This window comes from Danaus plexippus, chromosome 27, assembly GCF_018135715.1.
Source record: "Danaus plexippus chromosome 27, MEX_DaPlex, whole genome shotgun sequence".
NCBI lineage: Eukaryota > Metazoa > Arthropoda > Insecta > Lepidoptera > Nymphalidae > Danaus > Danaus plexippus.
Genome location: NC_083555.1, coordinates 816,297 through 838,472, shown reverse-complemented (window position 1 = coordinate 838,472; position 22,176 = coordinate 816,297). Strand labels below are relative to the sequence as shown.

General features: G+C 31.2%; 5 protein-coding genes and 1 non-coding gene across 8 annotated transcripts; 3 read left to right on the top strand and 3 right to left on the bottom strand.

Moving 5' to 3' along the window:
* Nucleotides 1-4,759: 4,759 nt before the first annotated feature.
* Nucleotides 4,760-6,379, top strand: LOC116775742 (uncharacterized). Its single transcript, XM_032668718.2, has 2 exons — nucleotides 4,760-4,863; nucleotides 5,312-6,379. Exon 2 carries the CDS (start codon nucleotides 5,320-5,322, stop codon nucleotides 6,325-6,327), a length of 1,008 nt encoding a protein of 335 aa, XP_032524609.2. The 5' UTR covers nucleotides 4,760-4,863; nucleotides 5,312-5,319; the 3' UTR covers nucleotides 6,328-6,379.
* A 1,510-nt stretch (nucleotides 6,380-7,889) lies between these two features.
* Nucleotides 7,890-10,292, bottom strand: LOC116775636 (uncharacterized). The gene is made up of 2 exons (XM_032668558.2): nucleotides 10,141-10,292; nucleotides 7,890-8,975 (listed from the first exon to the last, which is right to left on the bottom strand). Exon 2 carries the CDS (start codon nucleotides 8,964-8,966, stop codon nucleotides 7,944-7,946), a length of 1,023 nt encoding a protein of 340 aa, XP_032524449.2. The 5' UTR covers nucleotides 8,967-8,975; nucleotides 10,141-10,292; the 3' UTR covers nucleotides 7,890-7,943.
* A 12-nt stretch (nucleotides 10,293-10,304) lies between these two features.
* Nucleotides 10,305-17,302, top strand: LOC116775640 (uncharacterized). Of its 3 annotated transcripts, none has more exons than XM_032668564.2 (2): nucleotides 10,305-10,457; nucleotides 15,980-17,302. In XM_032668564.2, the coding sequence occupies exon 2, from the start codon at nucleotides 15,988-15,990 to the stop codon at nucleotides 16,813-16,815; it is 828 nt and encodes a 275-aa protein (XP_032524455.2). In that variant the 5' UTR covers nucleotides 10,305-10,457; nucleotides 15,980-15,987; the 3' UTR covers nucleotides 16,816-17,302. The 3 variants fall into 3 exon arrangements, with proteins under 3 accessions (XP_032524455.2, XP_032524458.2, XP_032524456.2); XM_032668567.2 differs by lacking the exon at nucleotides 10,305-10,457 and adding an exon at nucleotides 15,210-15,355; XM_032668565.2 differs by lacking the exon at nucleotides 10,305-10,457 and adding an exon at nucleotides 15,229-15,401.
* On the bottom strand, nucleotides 11,084-17,564 carry LOC116775637 (uncharacterized). Its single transcript, XM_061525117.1, has 2 exons — nucleotides 17,495-17,564; nucleotides 11,084-12,843 (listed from the first exon to the last, which is right to left on the bottom strand). Exon 2 carries the CDS (start codon nucleotides 12,833-12,835, stop codon nucleotides 11,837-11,839), a length of 999 nt encoding a protein of 332 aa, XP_061381101.1. The 5' UTR covers nucleotides 12,836-12,843; nucleotides 17,495-17,564; the 3' UTR covers nucleotides 11,084-11,836.
* A 1,068-nt stretch (nucleotides 17,565-18,632) lies between these two features.
* Nucleotides 18,633-19,899, top strand: LOC116775638 (uncharacterized). The gene is made up of 2 exons (XM_032668561.2): nucleotides 18,633-18,687; nucleotides 18,862-19,899. The coding sequence occupies exon 2, from the start codon at nucleotides 18,884-18,886 to the stop codon at nucleotides 19,769-19,771; it is 888 nt and encodes a 295-aa protein (XP_032524452.2). The 5' UTR covers nucleotides 18,633-18,687; nucleotides 18,862-18,883; the 3' UTR covers nucleotides 19,772-19,899.
* Nucleotides 19,900-20,654: 755 nt separating this feature from the next.
* Trnap-agg (transfer RNA proline (anticodon AGG)) lies at nucleotides 20,655-20,726 on the bottom strand. The gene has a single exon. It is a non-coding gene; the product is annotated as a tRNA-Pro (tRNA).
* Between the last annotated feature and the right edge of the window lie 1,450 nt (nucleotides 20,727-22,176).

Below are 22,176 nucleotides of genomic sequence, written 5' to 3'. Positions count from 1 at the left end.
TATTTGAGAAAATTAAATTAAAGATGCAAAGCCAAAATGCTGGATGATAAACTGATCCCTATTATATAAGGAAATAAGAATCTGAAAAACTAAAATAGAAAAACTGAAAAAAGGAATAGATTATCTTAAAGGGGCGAAGAAATTCAACAATATTTTAGTAAGTCTCATGAAATATACAAAACCTCAAGAAACCTACAATCAAGATTTGAATATTAAAATAGAAATTTATCGCTTAGGAAATAGAAAAATAGAGCAATGAATCGAGACCGGTACGATGTTAGTTTACAAACAACAAGTAAAAGACCGAAATTAACAAAAGTAAAAAGAACCTAAAAATTGTATTCATTAACCTGGTCTACTAGAAGGATGTGTTAAAAAAGAAAAAGAGCTCAAAGCCAATTTAACTGAAGAGAGACAAAAGGGCAACATACCATATCTGAAATATGATATTTTTTTGTTAAAGAGAACAACTACAGCACAGAGAAAAGGAAATGGGAAATATCCGCTTCACCTCCTTCAGGTAACAATCGACCAAAAAATCAACAAACCGTAAACACAATGAAGACAAACAGGACAAATGATTTAATTTAATGAGATATAGATCCAGCTCCCTCTCGAACATGCCCATGCCAGTAAAAACTAATAGCAACTAAAAAACCTCAAACGAAACCAAAACCAACCAAAGAAACAACAAAACAACGAACTCCTCCAAGCCGACAGATCCTCGAGAGGACAAGCGACCACTGCCCTCCAACACCTCATGACAACAATCACCGAAAATCAGTAGTTTACATAGCGTCCCTTGATGTACCTTGGGAGAAGAAGGAAATCCCACGAAACAGCTCCTTCACAAACTTTACCGACTTTAATAGTGGAAATGTATGAATGAAAATTGAAAAGTGGGAGGAGGCCTTAGCCGATTAGCTAACAGATCTTGGAAAGATTTATTTATATCTATCAAGTTTAAGATTTTCATGTTAGTAGCTCTTTATATAAGTTTGTAAATACATAGCACTTAGTGATCTGAATTAAGCCTATATTATTATTATTAACTACGCACTCCCGACGTTTCGGTTACTTTGCAGCATCCGTGATCACGGGCAGACGAGATGAAAGTGTATGTAGTTTAAAATAATAAAAAACTCGTAGTGCTTCCGAAAATATTAGTTTCATTTAAGTGAATACTCGCGAAGATCTTAGATAACATTATATTAGTTTGATTATTACCAAATAGATTCGCTACTTCAAACACAAACACTATTAAAGTTATCCAATAATCACAGGAACACACTTACTGTTAGTCTTTAGGTTGCCCATAAAAAACTACTATAAATATAAAAAAATGAATGAACATTGTACGATTAAAAGAAAAAATTAATATATTACTATAATTTATTGATATGTTTAAATTAAGTTAACAATTTTTTATCAGGCGTTACATTAATTTTTATGGCGAATGTAATTACATATTCTCAATGTATTATTAAGTCAAATTCATAGCTGTGAGTTTTTGCTTTTAAATTCATTTTCTCAAGTTGTAAGAAGTTTTTAAACTAAGAGACGAAACCATTCCATGGATTCACTGAGCGGTTGCCGGGTCCATCGCGTTGCAGGGAGAGGAGTTTCAACAGTGCCTGGGACTTGCTGCCCAAGTGTAGGTTTAACCGGCCCCTATCTAATGCGCGTTTACCGCTCACTTCTACAGTCCAAGCTCCTTTCTCTTTCTAACCAAATTTGGAAAAGAAACTAGCAGAACTGCCTTCGAAGTACGTTCTAGGAATGAATTAGTGGCAGTTCTGGACAGGCCCAAGTCTTTTAGTATGTTGTAGAGAGAATTAGCCGTTATACTTCTCGCTCCCACTTCTACCGAGTACAAATCTACGATGCACCTGTTCTTAGTGAGTACGTTAATGAGCTCGTAATACTTATTGACATTAATAGCATGCTCTATGAAGATGTTGGTTTCCCAAGGAACCGTGAGCTCTATTAGCACAACTCGCTTTTTTCTCTCTTTCTCTCTCTTCAGCCATATGAGTTCCACTGCTGGACATAGGCCTCCATCATCGACTTCCAAGCGGTTCGGTCGGAAACGGCTTGCGTCTACCGTGAACCCGCGGCCTTACTAAGTCGTCCGTCCATCTCTTTGGTGGACGTCCGACGCTGCGCTTTCCGATCCGTGGTCTCCATTCGAGCACTTTTCGGCCCCAACGGCCATCTGTTCTCCGGGCTATATGACCTGCCCACTGCCACTTCAAAGAGCTAATCCGTTTAGCTACGTCGGTGACTCTCGTTCTTCTACGTATCTCATCATTTCTGATTCGATCCCGTAGCGAAACTCCGAGCATAGCTCTCTCTCCATAGTTCTTTGAGCGACTCTTAGTCTGTTCATAAGCCCTTTGGTGAAATACCACGTTTCGGATCCATACGTCATCACTGACAAAACACACTGATTAAATACCTTCGTCTTAAGGCACTGAGGTATTTTGGACGAAAAGACGTTACGGAGCTACCTGAACGCTGCCCATTAGAGCTAGATTCGGCTATTGACCTCTTTCTCGAAGTTGGGCCTTCCTAACTGGACTATCTGTCCCTGGTTGTCAACAACTTCAAGTACCGAGTTCTCAACCATAACACGAGTAGGTGCAACATGGACATTAGACATGATTTTCGTCTTGTCCATGTTCATTTTAAGACCCACCCGTTGGGCGGCTCGATTGAGGCCTTCGAGCATCGTACTGAGTTTCTCCATCGACTTTGCCATGACTAAGATATCGTCAGCAAACCGAAGGTGAGTAATGTATTCGCCGTTAATGTTGATGACCAGTCCTTCCCATTACAGAAGCTTGAAGGCGTGTTCCAAAGCGGCCGTGAAAGTCATCAAACCTGCGTTCGGGACGATTTATAATGACCCTAGAAAACAGCTTGTAAACGTGGCTCAAGAGCGAGATGGGTCTGTAGTTCTTTAATAGGGTGTAATCACCTTTTTTGAAGAACAACCTTTAAAATTCGCGAATACATAAATAACAGGTCATTTAAAATTACGTAGTAAAGTTGGAAAGTCTTGTACAGAATATAAGAAATGTGAAATATAGGATTTAATCACTTATCTTGCTTGTTCTGAATGACTTTTATTCAAAATTATCGATTGTATGCCGTATGGTGATTAGTGCACTGGTAATATGAACATGCAAGTGTTGTATGTGTTTATAGTTGTTGTTGATTTTTAATTTTCATCGCAAAACCAATATTGCTTTGCTTTTCAATAAATATTGTGCCTAGTTATATATATATTTTGATTAACACTAAGTTTATAGTTTCAAAAAGTTCTGAATACTAAGTCCCAATACTTTGATTTCTTATTTATTACGAAGCCCATATATATATATATATATATATATATATTTTCCATATATATATACATATTTTGCCAATACAAAAAAATTTCATTTTTTGAACGTTCTACGAACGTTCTAAGCATACAATTTCATGTTAATAAAAAAAAATGCACAGATAATATAATAAATATAATGAAACTGATTTAATCCACAAAAAGTAACTACAATCATAAATACAAACCGTATTAAATACTTTCTTTACAAATCCAAGACACAGGCTTTTAAATAAAACTAATATTTTTCCGATCGTACTATGCGCATTTTATTATTTTAAAAAACAACATGCTTCCGACGTTTCGGTGACTACATTCAAGATTAAAATATTTCCCTAGATTTTTTTTCGTTAATTCTTATTATTTCTTATTAAAGCGTGGTTTTAAAACATCACTTCGATTTCTACGAATTAATTATCTATGAGGTTAACAGAGAGTATAAAGATATATATTTTATTGACACTGAGTTGGATAAACCAGGGTTAAACATTAATAAATAAGTTTATAATAAAACAAGATATATTATGCTATTGTCAATAAAAATTACGTTGCAATAATTTTTGTGTTAACTCTCATAAATAATGATGTGATTGAAAATCGTACACACTGTCTATGGCCGGGGAGTTGAGTGAGTAATATTTGGACCAGGCTTTAATATTCCCATGCAATTTAAGTTTAAAAACACGCAAGAAATCTTAATAAAATATTTAATTTATCTTCAAAATAATACAATTTCTTCTCACACTATGAACGTTTTTAAAATAATTTGACAGAAGCCTACCAAGAGGTTTGCGATAAGGTCAGTTAATTATATATTTTTTAACTTTTAAGATCTCCAATTAATGGTTTATTTGTCTTTAACCTGTTTTATTTCCCGTAACATTAGTACAGGATAGTTAAGTTATCATTACCAACATATCACAATAAAAATACGAATTATATCACGAACTAATAGAGAGGTGAGCGCTTAACGCCTGTTAGATAGGGGCCCCTTAAACCGACACCTGGGTCGCAATCTCAGGCACTGTTGAATCTCCTCTCCCTGCAAAGCAAAACACCCGGCAAAAATGTAAAAAAATTTAAAAAAATATTAAATAAAGAAAGTCCATCTATTTATTGGATATCAGTAATCGAAAAAAAAAACAATTTGTGATCATTCACGCCCAGTCTGGTAAATTCTAGAACTATATTTTGCAAGATATTTAAAAGCGTCGTCACACAAACAACTTTTTTCCGTAGATAATAATTACCCATACCTACTCACGCTCATAATCATGACTTTTGTTATTGTAAACACGATATTCGCTTAAAAAACGTTACCAATATAGAAACACTTAAAACATTTACAGGAACAAATAATGTTTATATTAATTGTGATGTATAGTTATAATAATCTAATCTAAAACGCATTATACCACCCGGCCTTTATATATAAGTGGTGCGGAGGAACAAGTGACATTCAGTCATTATATCGGGTGAGTCAGTCATACGTTACTTTCTTAATATGCAAAAGTTCACAAATCATATTCATCAATACTATATTAATGCTTTGTAAAGCTTCTGCTTTTGTCTGCTATTTAAATGATTATTTAATTTCTATAGCAATATTAAGTTATTTGTCATGTTCACATTCCTTACATGTTGCTTAGTTTAATTAAAATTTTTAAAGTTATTTAAATAATTTTGTAATTTTTTTTAGTTTGAAATGGTTATTTCTTTATTACTAGTATATCCAAAAACATATTATACAACACGTATTATTTTTTCAAACGAACTCTATCCCCCTTTCTAGTTGAAGATGTATTTAATTCTGAATGTTTAAAATATAGACAATATAAATATAAATATATATAAATATTTATATATATATAACTTTATTGGTATATTATTCTGCAATTATAAATATAATACTTAACCTTGCAGGTATCAAAATGAGGATTTTGGCAGTCTACACAGTACTATGTGTTATCGCGGGTCTGGGAGCCGCTCCCGCCTCTGAAGATCACGAGGACGTTGTACCGAAGGGCGTTTTTCTAGATTCCTTCATCAAATATAAGGCGGAGTATGACATCGTTGATATCATGGTGCCAATGAACGCTATCAATTTCGCCGCTTCTGACAGTAGCGAATCTGAGTCCGAAGAATTTAATCTTAAAGATTTAACAGTTTTCTTTGTCGTAGCTGATGATAAGGACGGCAAACGTGAAGACAAAGGTCTGTATAGATACAAAAAAGGCGACTCCAAAATGATTCTAGCCACGGGTAGATCGTCGACAGCTTCCAGTAACAACAATAAATTGGTGTTTTTTGCTGCCAGCGATGGTCTCTACGTTTACAACACCGAGACCGATTCCGCTGATAAATACGGCCCAATCACTGACGCCATTAGAAGCATTGCAACTGACGAAACGGGAGCTACAATATACATAGTGACAGACGATCATAAACTTTACAAAGTCACAAATAACGGTGAAAATAAAGAACTTGTAGATGACGTTGATGATGTCGTGGAAATTGTGCTCGATAATGTAGGCAATCTCTATTATTACAACACCAAAAAGGAAGTTTACATTAAGACGTCTGATAAAATTATTAAAGCAGATAATCTTCCTGCGGATCCGAAAGTAATAAAGGCTATACGACCTCCGTTCATCATTTACAAAACTGTTCCAATGTCGTTTGATGACACGGTGTATATAGTCCACTCGAATGGTCGCTCAGAGAATTTGGGTTTCAGATTCGCCCCAGACGCCACTCCGACAGCCTTCGGTCCTGAAGCGGTCCACGTTCAATATTACGCTCTCGACAAAAAATTATACGAATTCAATATAAAGGAAATGAAGGATAATGACGTATTCCATAATGTTAGGGAGAAAACTGAAAAGATCCGCAACCAAGCTTACAAGAGTAAACATACTTTGGGAGCTAAGAAAGATTAAAATTTATCTGTCAATCTGTCACTGAATAAATATTTGTGAATTTTTAACATAACTCTCATTTAAAATATTAATAACAGTAGATGTAATATTAAAAAGAGTAAAAGAAGCTGAGCTTGACAATATCTTGATAATGAATAAATATCTCTCAATAAGATATAGTGTAGGAAAAAATAGTTGATACCAGTCATAATTTTAAAATATCTCACAAATTATTTCGTATCTATCTATATACTAACAATGTTGGTCTTAATTTTTTACATTAAAATTTAAGTTCTCCATCTCAATTTAACTACAACCTGCCACAGCTTCAATTAACAACAAATTCTTAATCATTACAATTCTCAATTCATTACAATTCATCAAAAATTAAGATAAACTAAACAATAATTTAAGCACTTTGGATTTAGATTTCATGTATTTTTAACAAATGTAGGTAACTTGATTCAGCCAATACCCTATCAGCCAATATTTTTTATAAAATTAAAATATATTTAAACTATACATATTAAATCAATTGTTAAACTTTTAACCTTAAAAAAACTGAAGTTTGATGAACATAAATTCCAAACGCGATTTTAGGTAACCCTCACACCGTTACGAGATCACATTATACTTTATAGTTATCATTCCATTGACAATTCCTTGAATAATAACTAGTAACTTATCTAACTTATCTATCTAACTAAGGGAATCTTTTAACTTTATTTTATTATTAGATATTATTAAGCAATATTTCTGATTAATTATTTGTAAGGGATTCCATCAATTATTTCCCTCCGTAATACATTTTAAACTTTAACTCAATTATGTCAAAAACTATTTTCACTTGTTCTTAACCATCTAAAGAAAGAATCAGGAATCACAGCATCGATTTTTGAGCTTGTTATTACTACTTTAAATATTTACTAGCGATGTAACTTCTAGTTAAATCTAACACAGCTGGCAAATTAATAATAAGTAGTAGCTACAAAAGTCTTAGTATTGTTTTATATGAAAAACGTTAATCACAAATCATATCACAGGAGAATAGATGGTACGGTAACGTAGAGACTGTCTGTATTAACTTTCATAATACTAACTTGTACTAAAGGCACTGAGGTAATAATGAGTTCAATCCTAATTTTATTATAAAATTAGATAAAAAAATATTTTTTTGCATTAAATCATTCTCGTTTTAACGTCTCAGAGGTGTCATTAAAGTATTGTCGATATAAAAGTGACAACTGACACCCACGTTGTACTCTGATAAGATTCTTAAAACTGATGAAAATGTAAAAAGCAAAGATTTAAACTTAAATAAGAATATACTAGCTACTAAAAAGATGAAAAGAATTTTCACACGATAGATACAAAAAATAAAAGATGGCCTCTTTAAAAAAAACTTTCCCCTTTAGAATTATAGGCTCATTTTCAAAATGAGATTTGTGTTTTTTCTTTTGGTGCTAATCTATCAAATGTTCCTTTGTAATTTTCGCACAACAAACATAAATTATGAAAAAACTGACAGTAAAATATTCTGAAACAAAACATTGGTTATATTTGATGTACAAATAAAACAAGGGTTTGTTGTAAATAAAAATATTTCTTACATAAATATTCCGAGAATACTACATACATTAAGATCTCTTGGAGCCGAGCGAGTTTTTGCCTTTTTCGGCGTTGTTGCGAATATTCTCGACCTCGTCTTGCATCCCCTCAAATATATCTTCCGCTATGAGGGATAACAAATTGAATTCATACAGCCTTTTGTTGTATGCGTAGTACTGAACGAGGACGGCATCAGCTCCATAAGCAGTTGGTTTTGCATTCGGGCTGAACTCCAAGCCGGGTGCATCAGAAGTTCCGTTAGCATATACCACGTATAGAACGTTGTCTATCATCAGAGGAATAGATTCCTCCATTATAAACGGTGGGTTCACAAGCTTAAGAGATTTCCCGCCTTCCGGTAGACCTTGAACTTTAATAATACCATCAGCGTTTTTAATGAACACGTCCTTATTGTCGTCATAGAAGTAAATGTTTTCAGAATCATCCAAAACAATTTCCTGGGCATCTTCGACTTCATCGAGTATAACTTTATCTTCGCCTCCGTTTGTCACGTTGTATAATATGTGATCTTCGCTGAGAATGTAAATGTGTTTGCCGTCTTCGTTTGTAGCGATATCTATAATGCTATCGGAAAATTTTCCATATTTATCAGCGGACTTGGAGTCCACGTTGTAAACATACAAACCGTCGCTAGCACCGAAGTAGACTAATTTATTTTCGTTTGACGAGGAAGCCGCTGCTCTTCCATTGGGTAGAATCATTTTCACCTCGTCATTCTTATATAGATACAGTCCATGGTCAATACGTTTGCCATCCTTAAAATCGGCTTCTACTAAGAAAACTGTCACATCTGTGAGATCATTCTCGTCAGATTCCGATTTGCTGTCAGAATCTTTCATGGACTCGTCGAAGTTCAGAGCATTCAACGGAACGATAATATCAACGATGTCGTGTTCTGCTTTATATTTGACGAGAGATTTATCGAAGATTTGTCTCGGTATTACAATCTTTTCATCATTTTCCTCTGAGAGAGGCGCAGCCAGATACTCTCCTATAAGGAGGAATATACATAAATATGCTAGTGTTCTCATCTTGCGCGTCTGAAAATAGTTATTTAAATAGATTAATAAGGTTCTAGACGTAATGAGGTTTAAAGGAAAATATTTTGACTTATAAAATTTTAACACAGTTAACAATTTCAAAGAATTTACAAAAACGTATTAATGTAAATTATAAATAGGTTTAATTTAATTATAATATATTTTTATATAGGTATCGTAAATGATACTGAGCACCTTATCTGTTTCTGTATTTAAGTCATGTCAAAGGTCATCGATACGATAAACCATACGTTGAATTATCAAATGAGTTGTTTCCATGTGGAAAATGTCATAAATTAAGTTATTTTTTTATGAAAAGATGTAAAAACTATTTCTGTTTAACTATCAATCGAGTCAATAAAATGTAGTTATTAGTAGTAAATTAGTATATTCTTTTAAAGTCTTGACAATCAAGTACTATTAAAATTAGTTATATATGTCTAGCCTACATATTAATAAATAATAAGATACAAAAAGAAAAAATACAAACAATCAGACAAATTCACTTTCATAAATAAATATAAAATTAATGTTTAATATGTAAATGTTATAAAGATTTACATTTCATTTCCTTGATCGTAACACTACTTACTATAATTACTAAAATAATAATTTTTATCGTTGTAACGAAATACATATAACTAATGCACTTATTTATTATTACTATTATGTATTCATATATTTTGTAGTGCTAATATAATTTCATAAACAATCTGAAACAAGTTCAAAACCATCACTTATATCTGGTATTAATAGTTAGTAACATAGGACACACTTGATTTTCTACAAAATGTTTCTCGCGATCGTCTTTAAATATACAAAAGAAAAATCTAGAACATAAATCAACTTATTGGCCATTTTAAAAAGATATAATTTCCTAAGGAACATCACATTTGATCAGCCACCGCTCACTATATTGTTTCACATAAATAAGTAATGTAGGTAATCTACTAATTTTCTAATTAAAAATCACAATGTTCACAATATTTGTTAATTCGATATAAGTCCAAATTAAATCTAAATATTCAAACGATACGATAGTAAAGCCAAATGGAAGCTCCCTTTATGTTAATGGTAGAATACGTAACACGGAAAACATTTTCATCTTAAACAATTGAAACGAAGTCACGGGCAAGATACTATATATATCAATTGTTACACTTACCAGCTATAGAGTAGGTCTGCGCTCTCCTATGTGCAACTTTTCAATTTTATACTACTATCGTTACAAAATTTTTGTCCAATAACAAGACGTACATCTTATTCGTCTGTATCTTTTTGTTGTTATTTAAATTAATAGCATTAGTTTGTTATGAGCTGTGTGAAAAACTGGTCAGTTGTCAATTATGAATTAAAATGATTTGTTTTCAAAAATATTAATTTAATGAATTTTCAATTTCCGCTGCATAGTTCAGTGCAAAATGGAATTAAATTTCCTACTACCTGCAAACATCTAGAAAAGATGTTAATAGGAAGTAAGAGGTAACAATTATGTTTATAGTGATATATATATATATATAAATTGATTAATTAATACACAAATAAATGAATGGGTAAACGAATGAATGAGTGAGTGAGTGAATGAATAAATTAATGATGAATAATTGAATAAATACAATTTTTTTTTTAAGTTCTAAAAGTAAAAAATTATAATAGTATTTTAAAAGAAATGTGATGGACAAAGTATAACTTATCTCTTAGAGGAGATCTTTACCAGACACCCTTTTGATAGAGGAAACTAGAAAAGAAAGTGTGGTGCAGATAAAGAAAAAGAAAATAAAAAAACAAATTTATAGTAATATTAAATGTAGATATTATATATACATTAACATACACATGAAATATAAATACTTAACTAAAGGACCGTTTATAAGATTGTCTGTGGAAATTCAATGAAAACCTCCTGAGGGTCAGCTCGGGGTTATCTTATGTCAAAGGTCAATTAAAAAGTACATCATTATCGTTGTTATATATTATACGTAAAGAATACGTTGGCTTACGTTATACATACTAATTATATAGGAGTTATGAAGAAGAGAATAACAAAAGTTTAGATCAATTTTTGTTCCCTTCTATCAATTAAGGAGAATATATTTTTTTTAATACTTTAAAGTATTTAAAAAAATAATTAAAAGTAAGCACACTCTGGGAGCGAAAAAATAATAATTTAACAGCGAATGTGTATTTTTTTATAAGATTTTTAAACCTTAACTGTCCAACGATTCCTGTTCAATATGTTGGATAACTTTTACATTACCTAAAAGAAAGCTAGCTAAAAGTTTTCATGAAAAAATGATTAAATCTTCAGAAATTCTTTTAGCGGAAATACTGACCAAAGGTTGAGGCAGGATACAAGGCATTTGGGGACAAAAGAGAATTAAGTTATTTTTATACAAGGCTTCTAAATTGTTTTTAAATATGTCTACACTTTATCGAGAACAGCTCCAATAACCCACATCATATTAATCATTCAATAGGTTATATAATGTCACAGAAACGCTAGAAATAAAAACACTGATAGATTATGTAACAGCTTTCCTCAAATATTTAGCTATAATAGTTTTCCCACAAACATCGTCTTCTAGAAATTCCAAGTCAACAATGTCCAAGGTATAAATAGGACTAAAATAATTAAAAATTTAAAACCATTGTCCGTTGTGGAGAAAATTTTTAATTTAAAATTTTTAGTGTGTTTATTAAATTGTTCGTTTATTAGGTCGGTACCGAAATAATTGTAATCATATGTTATGAACATTTTATTTACAAAAAATACAAACTTATTACATTTACAATGTCATCATTTTATTATGACTTAGATCAGTCTTTAGGTAAATAACTATAAAATTATTTGTTTGTAATTTTCAAAAAAAATGATTGAAATCTCTATACATTTCGTCTTTCCCCGTCTCTATAATGGACATGATAAGTTTTGTAAGATCTCTCGGCCATTCTGACGTGGAGCTGAACATTGATTTAACCATGGCTTCCATAATATTAAATTCATATACCTTACCATCTAACGCAGCTACTAAGTATAAGGCAGCGTCGACACTGTACGCTGTCGGTCTTTCTTTAATAAAGAAATCCTTTTTCTCGCTAGTTCCATTAGCATACAGAACATATAATTGACCGTCGGCTATAAAAGGTATAGATCTGTCCATTAAGAACGCAGGTCTCAGAAGCGTTACTTCTTTGAAATCTTCAGTTACACTAGACATAAAGTCCACTAAATTTCCATCAGGTTTAATGACCCGAGGTAACCCATCGTCGCATGCGATGAAGTAGATATTATTTGAGGTGTCCAAAACAAACTCCAAAGCGCACGAGACAGCTTGCACTTTACTCTTCACGGTGCCATTCTTTTGAAGTTTGAACAATTTCTTGTCTGAAGTTAAGTAGTAAATAGTATCGGATCCATTCGCTTTTTGAATCTGAATGATGTCATCTCTGAATGGGCCGAATTTCTTGGCTGATAGAGTTTCTGCGTCATATCTATACACGCCATCCTTACCACCGAAGTAAACGTTTTTGTCTGTGCTGTAATCAGAGGTGGAATCTCTGCCGCCTTCAAGTATTTCATAGGCTGCTAATTCCTCGAGCACATATATACAGCTACCTCCCTCTAACCTAGGATCAGATATAGTCAGAAAAATTGATGGAATGTTTGACACATCCTCGTGTATATAGGATGTTCCACCGGAAGGAACTAAAAGTTTTGTTATGTTGTAATTTGTTGAAAATATAACCTCTTCAGGCCTAAACATGGATTTAGTGGTCTTCTTAACACTTACAAAATTTGAAACCACTACCGATGAAAAATACATCGTTAATATTGTTATCCAGAACTCTGATGATGGCATAATGAAACCTGTAAACAAAATAAAATAATTTATTATACAAAATTTACCTAGATATGCAATCCCTTATCGAAATAAATAGCAAAGTATCAAAACGACAACATAATTTCATATTTTCAAATATATTTTAAATATTTGTATCAGATTTGAATTATATGTAATAAATAAAACTAATATTTTTTAGTAAAATATTAGTTTCATTTAAATGAATACTCCCGAAAGATCTCATTGTATGGATTATTCGAATATTTACATATATATGTTTACATAAAAATCCACATTGTATTGTTATAGTTGCTTATTTGGGATATAGTGAGATTTATTCCGAACCTATTATTTTTGTTATTCTATGGGCTTATTTTAGAGACATTGTCTAATTAAATGTAAGGGCTTTGGTCTCTAGACCTGGTCTAGGCCTTAAGAGATCCAAAATTCAGGCCAAAAGTATGGACTGCCTTAGCTTCAACATTATGTAAAGATAATTTATTTGATAGCCAATAAGCATGACTGCACTATATGGATGTGAGCGTGTTTCCATTTATATGCAACAATGGCGAGAAACATTAACATAGTTAATTAAGTAAAAATAAATGTAACTTTTTTGTATATTGTTTTATTTGCAATACGTGTGTTGCAGAATATTATGTCACTAGCTCTCAGCTGCGGCTTTCCTCGCATATAAACTCCGCTTTGAGATATATTATAAGAATAAGAAAGGTTTCCTTCCACTTCTTGAAAATCCCTTCATCAGATCATGTCTTGGTGACAGTGGAACAACCCTGGGATAACGCTGTTTCGATTAAAAAAATAAATTTTGAAAATCAGCCTTTACATTCTATAAATATTTTCGTAATAGGCATGAATTGGTAACGATAGGTTAAAAAGTTGCCTACATTACTCCCCATGAAGTTACCTGCATGTGATTTAAGAAGAGAGGAATTAGCGTATAATAACATCCCTTACAGTGAGTGGGCTTAGGACTTCAACGACTCAAGTAGTTAAAACAAAAACCCTAACGAGTACTTCAAGTTATAACTGTAGGTGAACTACCGGGTCTATGAACGATTATTGCCTCTTAGTAGACACTCATTACTTTAAAATTTATTTTAAATTAATAGTTGTAATGAAAATGTGCATATATTTTTCTTAATAACACTTACACAAGTAAGATTTATATTGATTTGTTATAATTTTGATTTATATACATAATATTTTTATTTAACTTAAGATTGATCTCAATTACTTTAATACAAATATTTTATATAAAATCTAATAAATGGTTTCAGGGCTTCATTAACGGAATGTTTTATGTTGTAATAAAGATTTTTTTTTTATAAAAATAACTGTCTGTTATTTTAATTTTAAAACGAAGTCCCAATGTACGTATCCGTGATTTAAATATTTTATAATATCAATAACTTATTTATAATCTGTATATGTGTAAGTTATCTGAACTTCAATTTGTCAATTACTTTCAGTATTCACAATGACCGAACGAGTAGGAACAAATGAATTATTTTTATAATTTGTATATAAAAAAATTATGTAGTGTCGTATGTATAACATTAACTTCGGGTCAAAGGTAAAAAGGGCTATGTATTGTTTACTATATGTGTAGTCACATACAAACATACAAATCGTTTTAATGCTTCATAGTATAATATATAAAGAATAGAAACACAGCAGTAACGTGATTTCTAACTATAAATACATATTTAAAACTGATATTAGAAGAACATTGGGAACATTGGTAAGAATTATTTCTGTAATGTTTAACAAGCCTATAAAATATTAATTCGTTAGTTAGTTAGTATATTAATTAGTTAGTTTCAGTTAGAAAGAAAATAACTAAAGATGAATATCACCAAATTCTTTATCAGTATACTAACAACGGGTTTGTATCCTGACACTCCATACGAATAGTTTGCCGTTGCTAGTTCAATCACCTACGCTCATACTATGGATTGGTGAAGAGATTTATGAATGTAAACCTGTTAACGCTCCGTGTATAGTGAATACGCAAAACTTAGAGTAAGCGTAACGATCTAAAGAGTTTGGGATAATGTGACAGAAAATGGACGTATTTATCAAAATTATATAAAATAATATTTAGTATAAAAGAAGTTTGTAATCTAAATCACTTAATTTTAAAACATTTGTCTGTTTATCTGTGTTTTCGTACGCGTAAATCTCAGAAACTTCTAAATCGATTTTAATACCTTAATTATTATATTCAATTAGGGTAAATAAATAATTATAATTGTTTTATCCCATCGAATTATTTAAAAAAAACTTAAAATTCAAATTCGTGTGACAATGGAAACGTATAACAAATTGCTTCCCTACCTTCCTTCCTAATACTTAAATAGAACCAATTCTCAGTTATATCACTACACGGAAAACAATACAGACATACACAACTGAATTATTAGTACATTTTTATAGATAAGTAGTTCGATGAACTCAAGAACTCAATAAACAATTCTCAGTACAGTCTCGGCACTCGGACAGTGAAATATAGTTGTGAGTATTTAGCCGTCGATAAAATTATTAAAAAAGATATATTGAGGTAATGAGATCTAAGACTTTAGAGCATCCGTTTTAATGAAACTAATGTTTTCGGATTACTACGTGTTATATCATTATTTTAAACTACAAGCTCCCGAAGTTACGGTTCGTGATAAAGAGCAGACGAGATGAAAATTTTTCACAGTTGTATTCGAAAATATTAGTTGTTTTTTTTTTATTAAAGTCATTTTAATGAAATGCTTATTAATTTTAAATATTATTTCACTTTGCTTATACAAAAAATCGATTTTTATTTTAATTAAACTAATTTAATACTTAATTAAAATTAAATTAAATTACACTCCCGGTTTCATATTGTCAATATTTTATGTCTCCTTATACGTCACTAAATAAATCCAATAATATAATTCTATGTAATTTGATACAGAAAATACTACATGAATTTTTTTCTTATTAGTCATTTTATTGTCAGAATTTGCTTCTTGCGTAATATTACCGAGAAAGAGGTCAACACACAAACGTACATACAAAGTAAACAGTGTGTATTGAATACAAATAATGTAATACAAATATCGAATTGAATATAAATTTAAAAAGATATATTTTATTTATTTCCAGTTTCCACCATGCTGATATTACTGTTGCTGGTTGCGTCACCAGTTTTCGCTGACAACTGCTCGGACCTGTTCGATGGTGTCCTGTATTCAAGGCGCTCCATCCTCACTATCAAGGGCCTACCAACGAACCTAGCTTACAACCAGAACAACAAAGACTTACATTTCACTGTCATAGACATCGATTCTCTACAAAACGACGACGTTCAAACTAAAATGGATCAATACGTCTTAGCAAACGGGCAGCCGATCAAAATCGACGATATCAACGGCCAGGCGGCGGCCGTCGATAACAAAAATAATAGAGTTTACATAGCGAGCGATGACGGACTGGCAACACTGAATGCTACGTACAAAACAAATTTCCTAGCTTTTAAGGACGAGGACATAACAATGTTGTTCAAAACGACAAACGACGATAAATTGTATGCGGTTTTGTTCCCAGACAGCGAAGTGTACGAGATAGATTTACAACGCAACGAAAAGAAAAGAATCGAGAACGTGCCATGCGCTTTCATCCTAGCAGTGGACGATGCTGAGAATATTTACTATGAATGCGACTCTAAATACGTGAAGGTTCTGCTGAAGGATTACGTGGAACCTATAGAATACGTAGGTCTCGCCAAAAACGCAGCCAGAGCTATGACGATTGACGACAACAACAGAGTTATTCTAGCTGCCAACGACGGCTTATATTGGTTACAACCGGACTCGCTCATACCGAAGAAGCTGATGAATCTCGACTTTGTACCCTCGGGTGTTGTCTTTAATGGTCACAACTTGTTTATATCGACAAGCGGTATCATTTACGAATTTAATTCAGAAGACTGCGAACATTGAACAATAAATATTTTAGAATAATAAAAAATGTTTTGTGTCTTTATATAAAAGAAAATACAACCATACTTAAAAACATCTACAATGTCACAGATAAGAAATATGTAAAGAAAATTTTATATAATCTGTGGACACGACCCACAAGTACTCAAATTGGTTTTTATTATAAATTATATATACAATTACACAGGTAATAAATAATCGCTCGTATACACACAAATTATTATTTATTTATAATTGAAATTTTTGGTTGAATAAAAAAAAATTATAGAGAGTGTAGAAAGTAAATTAGTATCGCACTAAATGTATTATAAAATAAAACTGGTTTTACGGACTCAGTTAGATTTCCGGACGAGACGTCACGAATAGTGAAAGTCCTATAGCGATACGTTTAGTTTTTACCGATTTCCTAAAGAAGTTGGGTAATGTTTATGTATGTCTGTTCGTGTGTTACAACTGCAATGTAAAATAAATCAAATTTGACAAACTACATACAGTTATTTTTTTATACGAACATTAGAAATTATAATTCTATATATAGCTGATATAAAAAAAAAAACCTGATAAAATTGTAACAAAACGATATATATATGTATATATATATGTATATTTTAACTTATTTCAACGTTCTTTTACTTATTATTAATTTATAATTTAATTATTATATATAAAATAATCTCACCGTAATCCAAAATCCAAAAAAAAACTAGCAGGATCTAAGTATGAACAAAACTCTTCCACTGACTCGTTATACTCTAAAGAGCATTGTATAGGCCTTTGTTATTATATCTATAGTACAATAATCATTACATCACTTGCTATAACTTCTAAATCATTATAAAAGGTGTTCACAAAAATTAACATATATATAATTAAAGTAACTTTAGTAATTTGGTTTAAATCGTAAACTCTGATTCCAGAGCATGTTACGCGGTAATGAATAGCCTGGTGATAAACGTAATAAGCGCGTCATATCCGGCGAGAAATAATGATTGTTATGTATCTTTAACACGAGTGTTCACAGTTTACTATATATGTATAGTTTTCAGTTCATTCATAAATCTATTGAAATTAGATTAATTTAACTTAAAAAATGTGACTTTTGGTAATTATTAATTACTAACAATGATAGTAGCAACATTCCGAAATGACGTTTAAAAAAAAATATATTGAAATGATTCCGTTGGTAAAGATTCCGTCTTTTTTAATGCTAAGTCTTCATTCGCACTGGAATGGTAGAATATTTAGCCAATGTCAAGGTTTTTATTTCTTGAACGAATTAAATACATATTTAGTTCGATTTTAATTTCAATCATATATATACGACAAAAGGTCTGATTGTTAGACTGTCAATTTGTTCGTAAGTTGTTATTATGACAAACGCAGTACAATTCACACGTAACATTAACGAAATCTGTAAGGCACCATCAATAAATAAATAATATTCTTATAAAAAAGCAAAAATTTAAGACATAAATTACATCCCTCTTATCGAAAGTGAATGATAAAGAAAACTTTGTAATTTTTATACGTATCCGTAATGGTTCCGCTGTAAGACAAATTAAAACATCACTTAAAAGATATCTTTAAGGAATAAATATTACATTTTTATAATGGGTAACACTAAAAAGAAAGAAAATGTTTTTTTAATGTAACCGTAGTCATTTGAATCCTACATATAAGTTATATATGGCTGTTATTAATAGATAATATTTAATTCAAACATAATATGATCCGACCCTACCTATAGTTCCCAGGCTACTGGACCGATGTTTACAAACACACAGACTGATGATACAATAGCTATGTTTTAAAGAGACGCCATGCACTCAATGTGTCACTACACTGCTGTGTTTAGGACCGTTCGCTATTCAGGTATATGTACTGATATATTATAATTAATTTTATTTGACTTATAATATTTCTAACACTTACTTATTGTATCAAAGGTATTAATATCTAGTGACCATTTAGAGTTACCTAATACTTTACATCTACAAATAACTCGATTAACATAATTAAAATTAATATTATTGTGATAATTTTCAGAATAGCCTGTCATGATTCCATCATGTTACTGAACCGTGTATTCACCGTTATAATATCGGCAGGCGTCATCGCTGAAATAACTTGCGAAAGATGCGATAGGACTAAAATAGGAAACGAATACTATAAACGTCAGCTAATAGCCACGATTGACGGTTATCCCACGGGAATAGTGGTGGACCCACGGACCGAACACATATTCTTCATTCTACACAAAAGAAATTACACCAAAGGGATTCACCTGTTGAAGCACGGGTCCCTCGGCATAAAGGAGTTGCCAGTATCAGACGATATAATAGGGCAATGCGTCGGCATAGATAAAGTTAATAATATAATATACATCGGCACTAACCAAGGCCTCATTACATATGATTATTCCAGAACGGAAATCTCAGCTGAGCGACCAATCGGCGACGATGATGTACGCAGCATTTTTATAGACAGAACTGACAATCAAATGTACATAACAACCGGTACGAATCACGAGATATTCCGATTCGTGAACGGGTCAGCCGCTGTAAAGCGCTACGAGAAAATACCTAAAGCGTACAGCTTCATACTGGACAGTAAAGGAAACGCCTTCTATGAATACGTGGACGGGAGATTATATTTCTTCTCGGTTGATTTCTACGAACCCATACAGTATAAAGGTTTCACTAGAGAGTTGAAGTACGTCCTGCGCTTGAATAACAATGATGAAGCAATCGTAGCCGTGAAAGGTTCCTTGTTCAGACTGTTCACCAAGAGTATTCTGCCAGTGAAGATAGGCCAGCTGGGATTCAAAATTACAGGGATGGCTTTCGACCACAAAAGTAATATTATAATAGGAACAAAAGGAAAGATATATAGATACAAACCCATCGACACAAACGACCCCTGTCCCCCGGAAGACTATTTTATGACGAGTATCTAATGTTCTCTTACAATACTATTAAATATCACCTCTTAAACAAGTATTATAATGAAAGTGTGTTCGGACCACCGACAATAGATGGCGCTTTAAATAATTTTTGAAAAATAAATAACACTTAAAAGTTAAAATGTTTATTATTATTAATATGACTATTTAACCTACTTTTTAACACCTCCATGCACAGATTTTAAGTATTGACTATAAATTCGGACAAAATTTATAAGAAACGTCTTTATATATATTAAAAAAAATAAGGAACACATATTCGTTCTTAGTGATGTTCTTTCTTTAATTAATTATAATAGTATACACACAAATATGTATTGTTATTATAAACAAACTTTGTTTATATATTTTTTTAAATACTATTTAGATATTAATTAACTGCGATTATAGCTTGCTAAGAATTCGAAAAGTCAAAGGCCTTTTGGAGACATATGCCAACATATGCGCGAGCGGAAACACGGGCAAAAACTAGTTTGAATAAAATAATTATCTAAGAGAGCTACAAAATGAGGGGTAAATGTTATATAATATATAATAACATGACACAAATATGGCTCATAATTATTTTGTAATCTGAAGCCGTAAAAATGATAGATAGCTAATCTTTTGATTACAACACTAATACTTTCTAAATGTCTTCTTTAGAACTTTTCTCTATTTGACTACAATGTTTTTAAATTCAATAAATAAAAATACTTGTTGCTTAACTGGAAAAATATGTGACCTTGACTTAATCTTGCAATCAACCTCAAAATTATTAGCCTTCAAAAAATTATAAATATGTATATTTTGAAAGTATTATCTTAAATAAAGGTAAATTAGTATTAGCCAAAAATAATTGATTTAGGTTGACCTAACAAAAAAATTGAAAAAGATTGGGCTCGTCCGGGATTTGAACCCGGGACCTCTCGCACCCTAAGCGAAAATCATACCCCTAGACCAACGAGCCGATACGCATATCATCAAAATTATGTTAGATAAAATAAAGCGACGCGTTTCCCACTAAGATGATGTAATATCAATTCTATTTTTAAACTAAAATTTTTCAATAGGGGACGCCATTCACTTTTTATTTTCACGATTGCAAATTTGAAGTTGACATAAAATTTTAAATAAAATTATTGAACAATATAATTATTTATACATTTTACTAGCGTAATGTTTACAAAATACGGTTAACATAGCGACTTATAAAATATGCTACATACCAACCAACTATTAATTCGTACTTTAAACGCGAACTTTGACTTTAAATACCTTAACATTTTGTTGTGAAGCTTGTATTAACTCGATTTATGTTTGAAATACCACGCATGAAATCCTTGACTTAATCGATTTTACTCTTAGTACGAATATCTGTTGATCTCATCTACATGTTCACCAATATTCAACTACAGTTATTCGAGACACACAAAGAAATTGCGCTTTAATATTGAAATGTATTTAATGAGTGTCACTCACATAATTATATATATTTCTATAATAAGGGATAATCTGCGTTATATATATATATATATATATATATATATATATTTATTTATTTGTGAATCATTTTATTAATAACATTAAATATAAATAAATATATACAATATCACTTTAATGTTTTTCAAAAAGTATTTGGTTTAATATTTTTATTTTATTTTTAGAAACCAACTACCGTCTAAAAACTTTTTAGTTTAATTAATATTATTTATTCATGAAATAATATCGTTATAATACTATTATTAATAAAAAGAAATGTTATAAGTTAATTAATAAATTACATGAAAATTTATATGATTTGTATGAATCAAATCTTAGAGGTGATTTTTTAAACCATTTTTATATTTTTTTTAACCTCAGAGACATTTCCATAAGATTCGTATACAATAAGTATGCGAATTAATTTATTTCAAAGATTATTAATATATATTTTTATTTAATACTCCTTATTGTACATTTTTAGTGAGAATAATAGTTTTATTGCAACAAATTACTATTATATAAATAAGTAATTTATGCTTAAAGAGTGTAGCAACTCTAAACTACTTGTCAATGGACAAAAAATGGCTACTCGCTTATGAAAGGAATCTCAAATGCTTCATACTATTAAGTATTAACGGTGTAATATACGATATGTTAAACTGAATAACAAAATAAATTAATAATATTATTTTATAAATAAAGAAATTTGCTCATCTTCCATAATTTTTTAATCGAAATCTCGAAATTGCAAAATTTTATAAACAAAATGCCAAAGAATTGGCGCCATTTTAAATCAAAACGAGAATTTTTTTATTATTTAAGAACGATAGTTTAAACCCAGCGGTGTTTAGTTAGATGAAACTAATATTAGTATTATTAGAAAAAACCGTAATATATGTAGCTCGAACTGATATTATTGATAATGACATAAGATA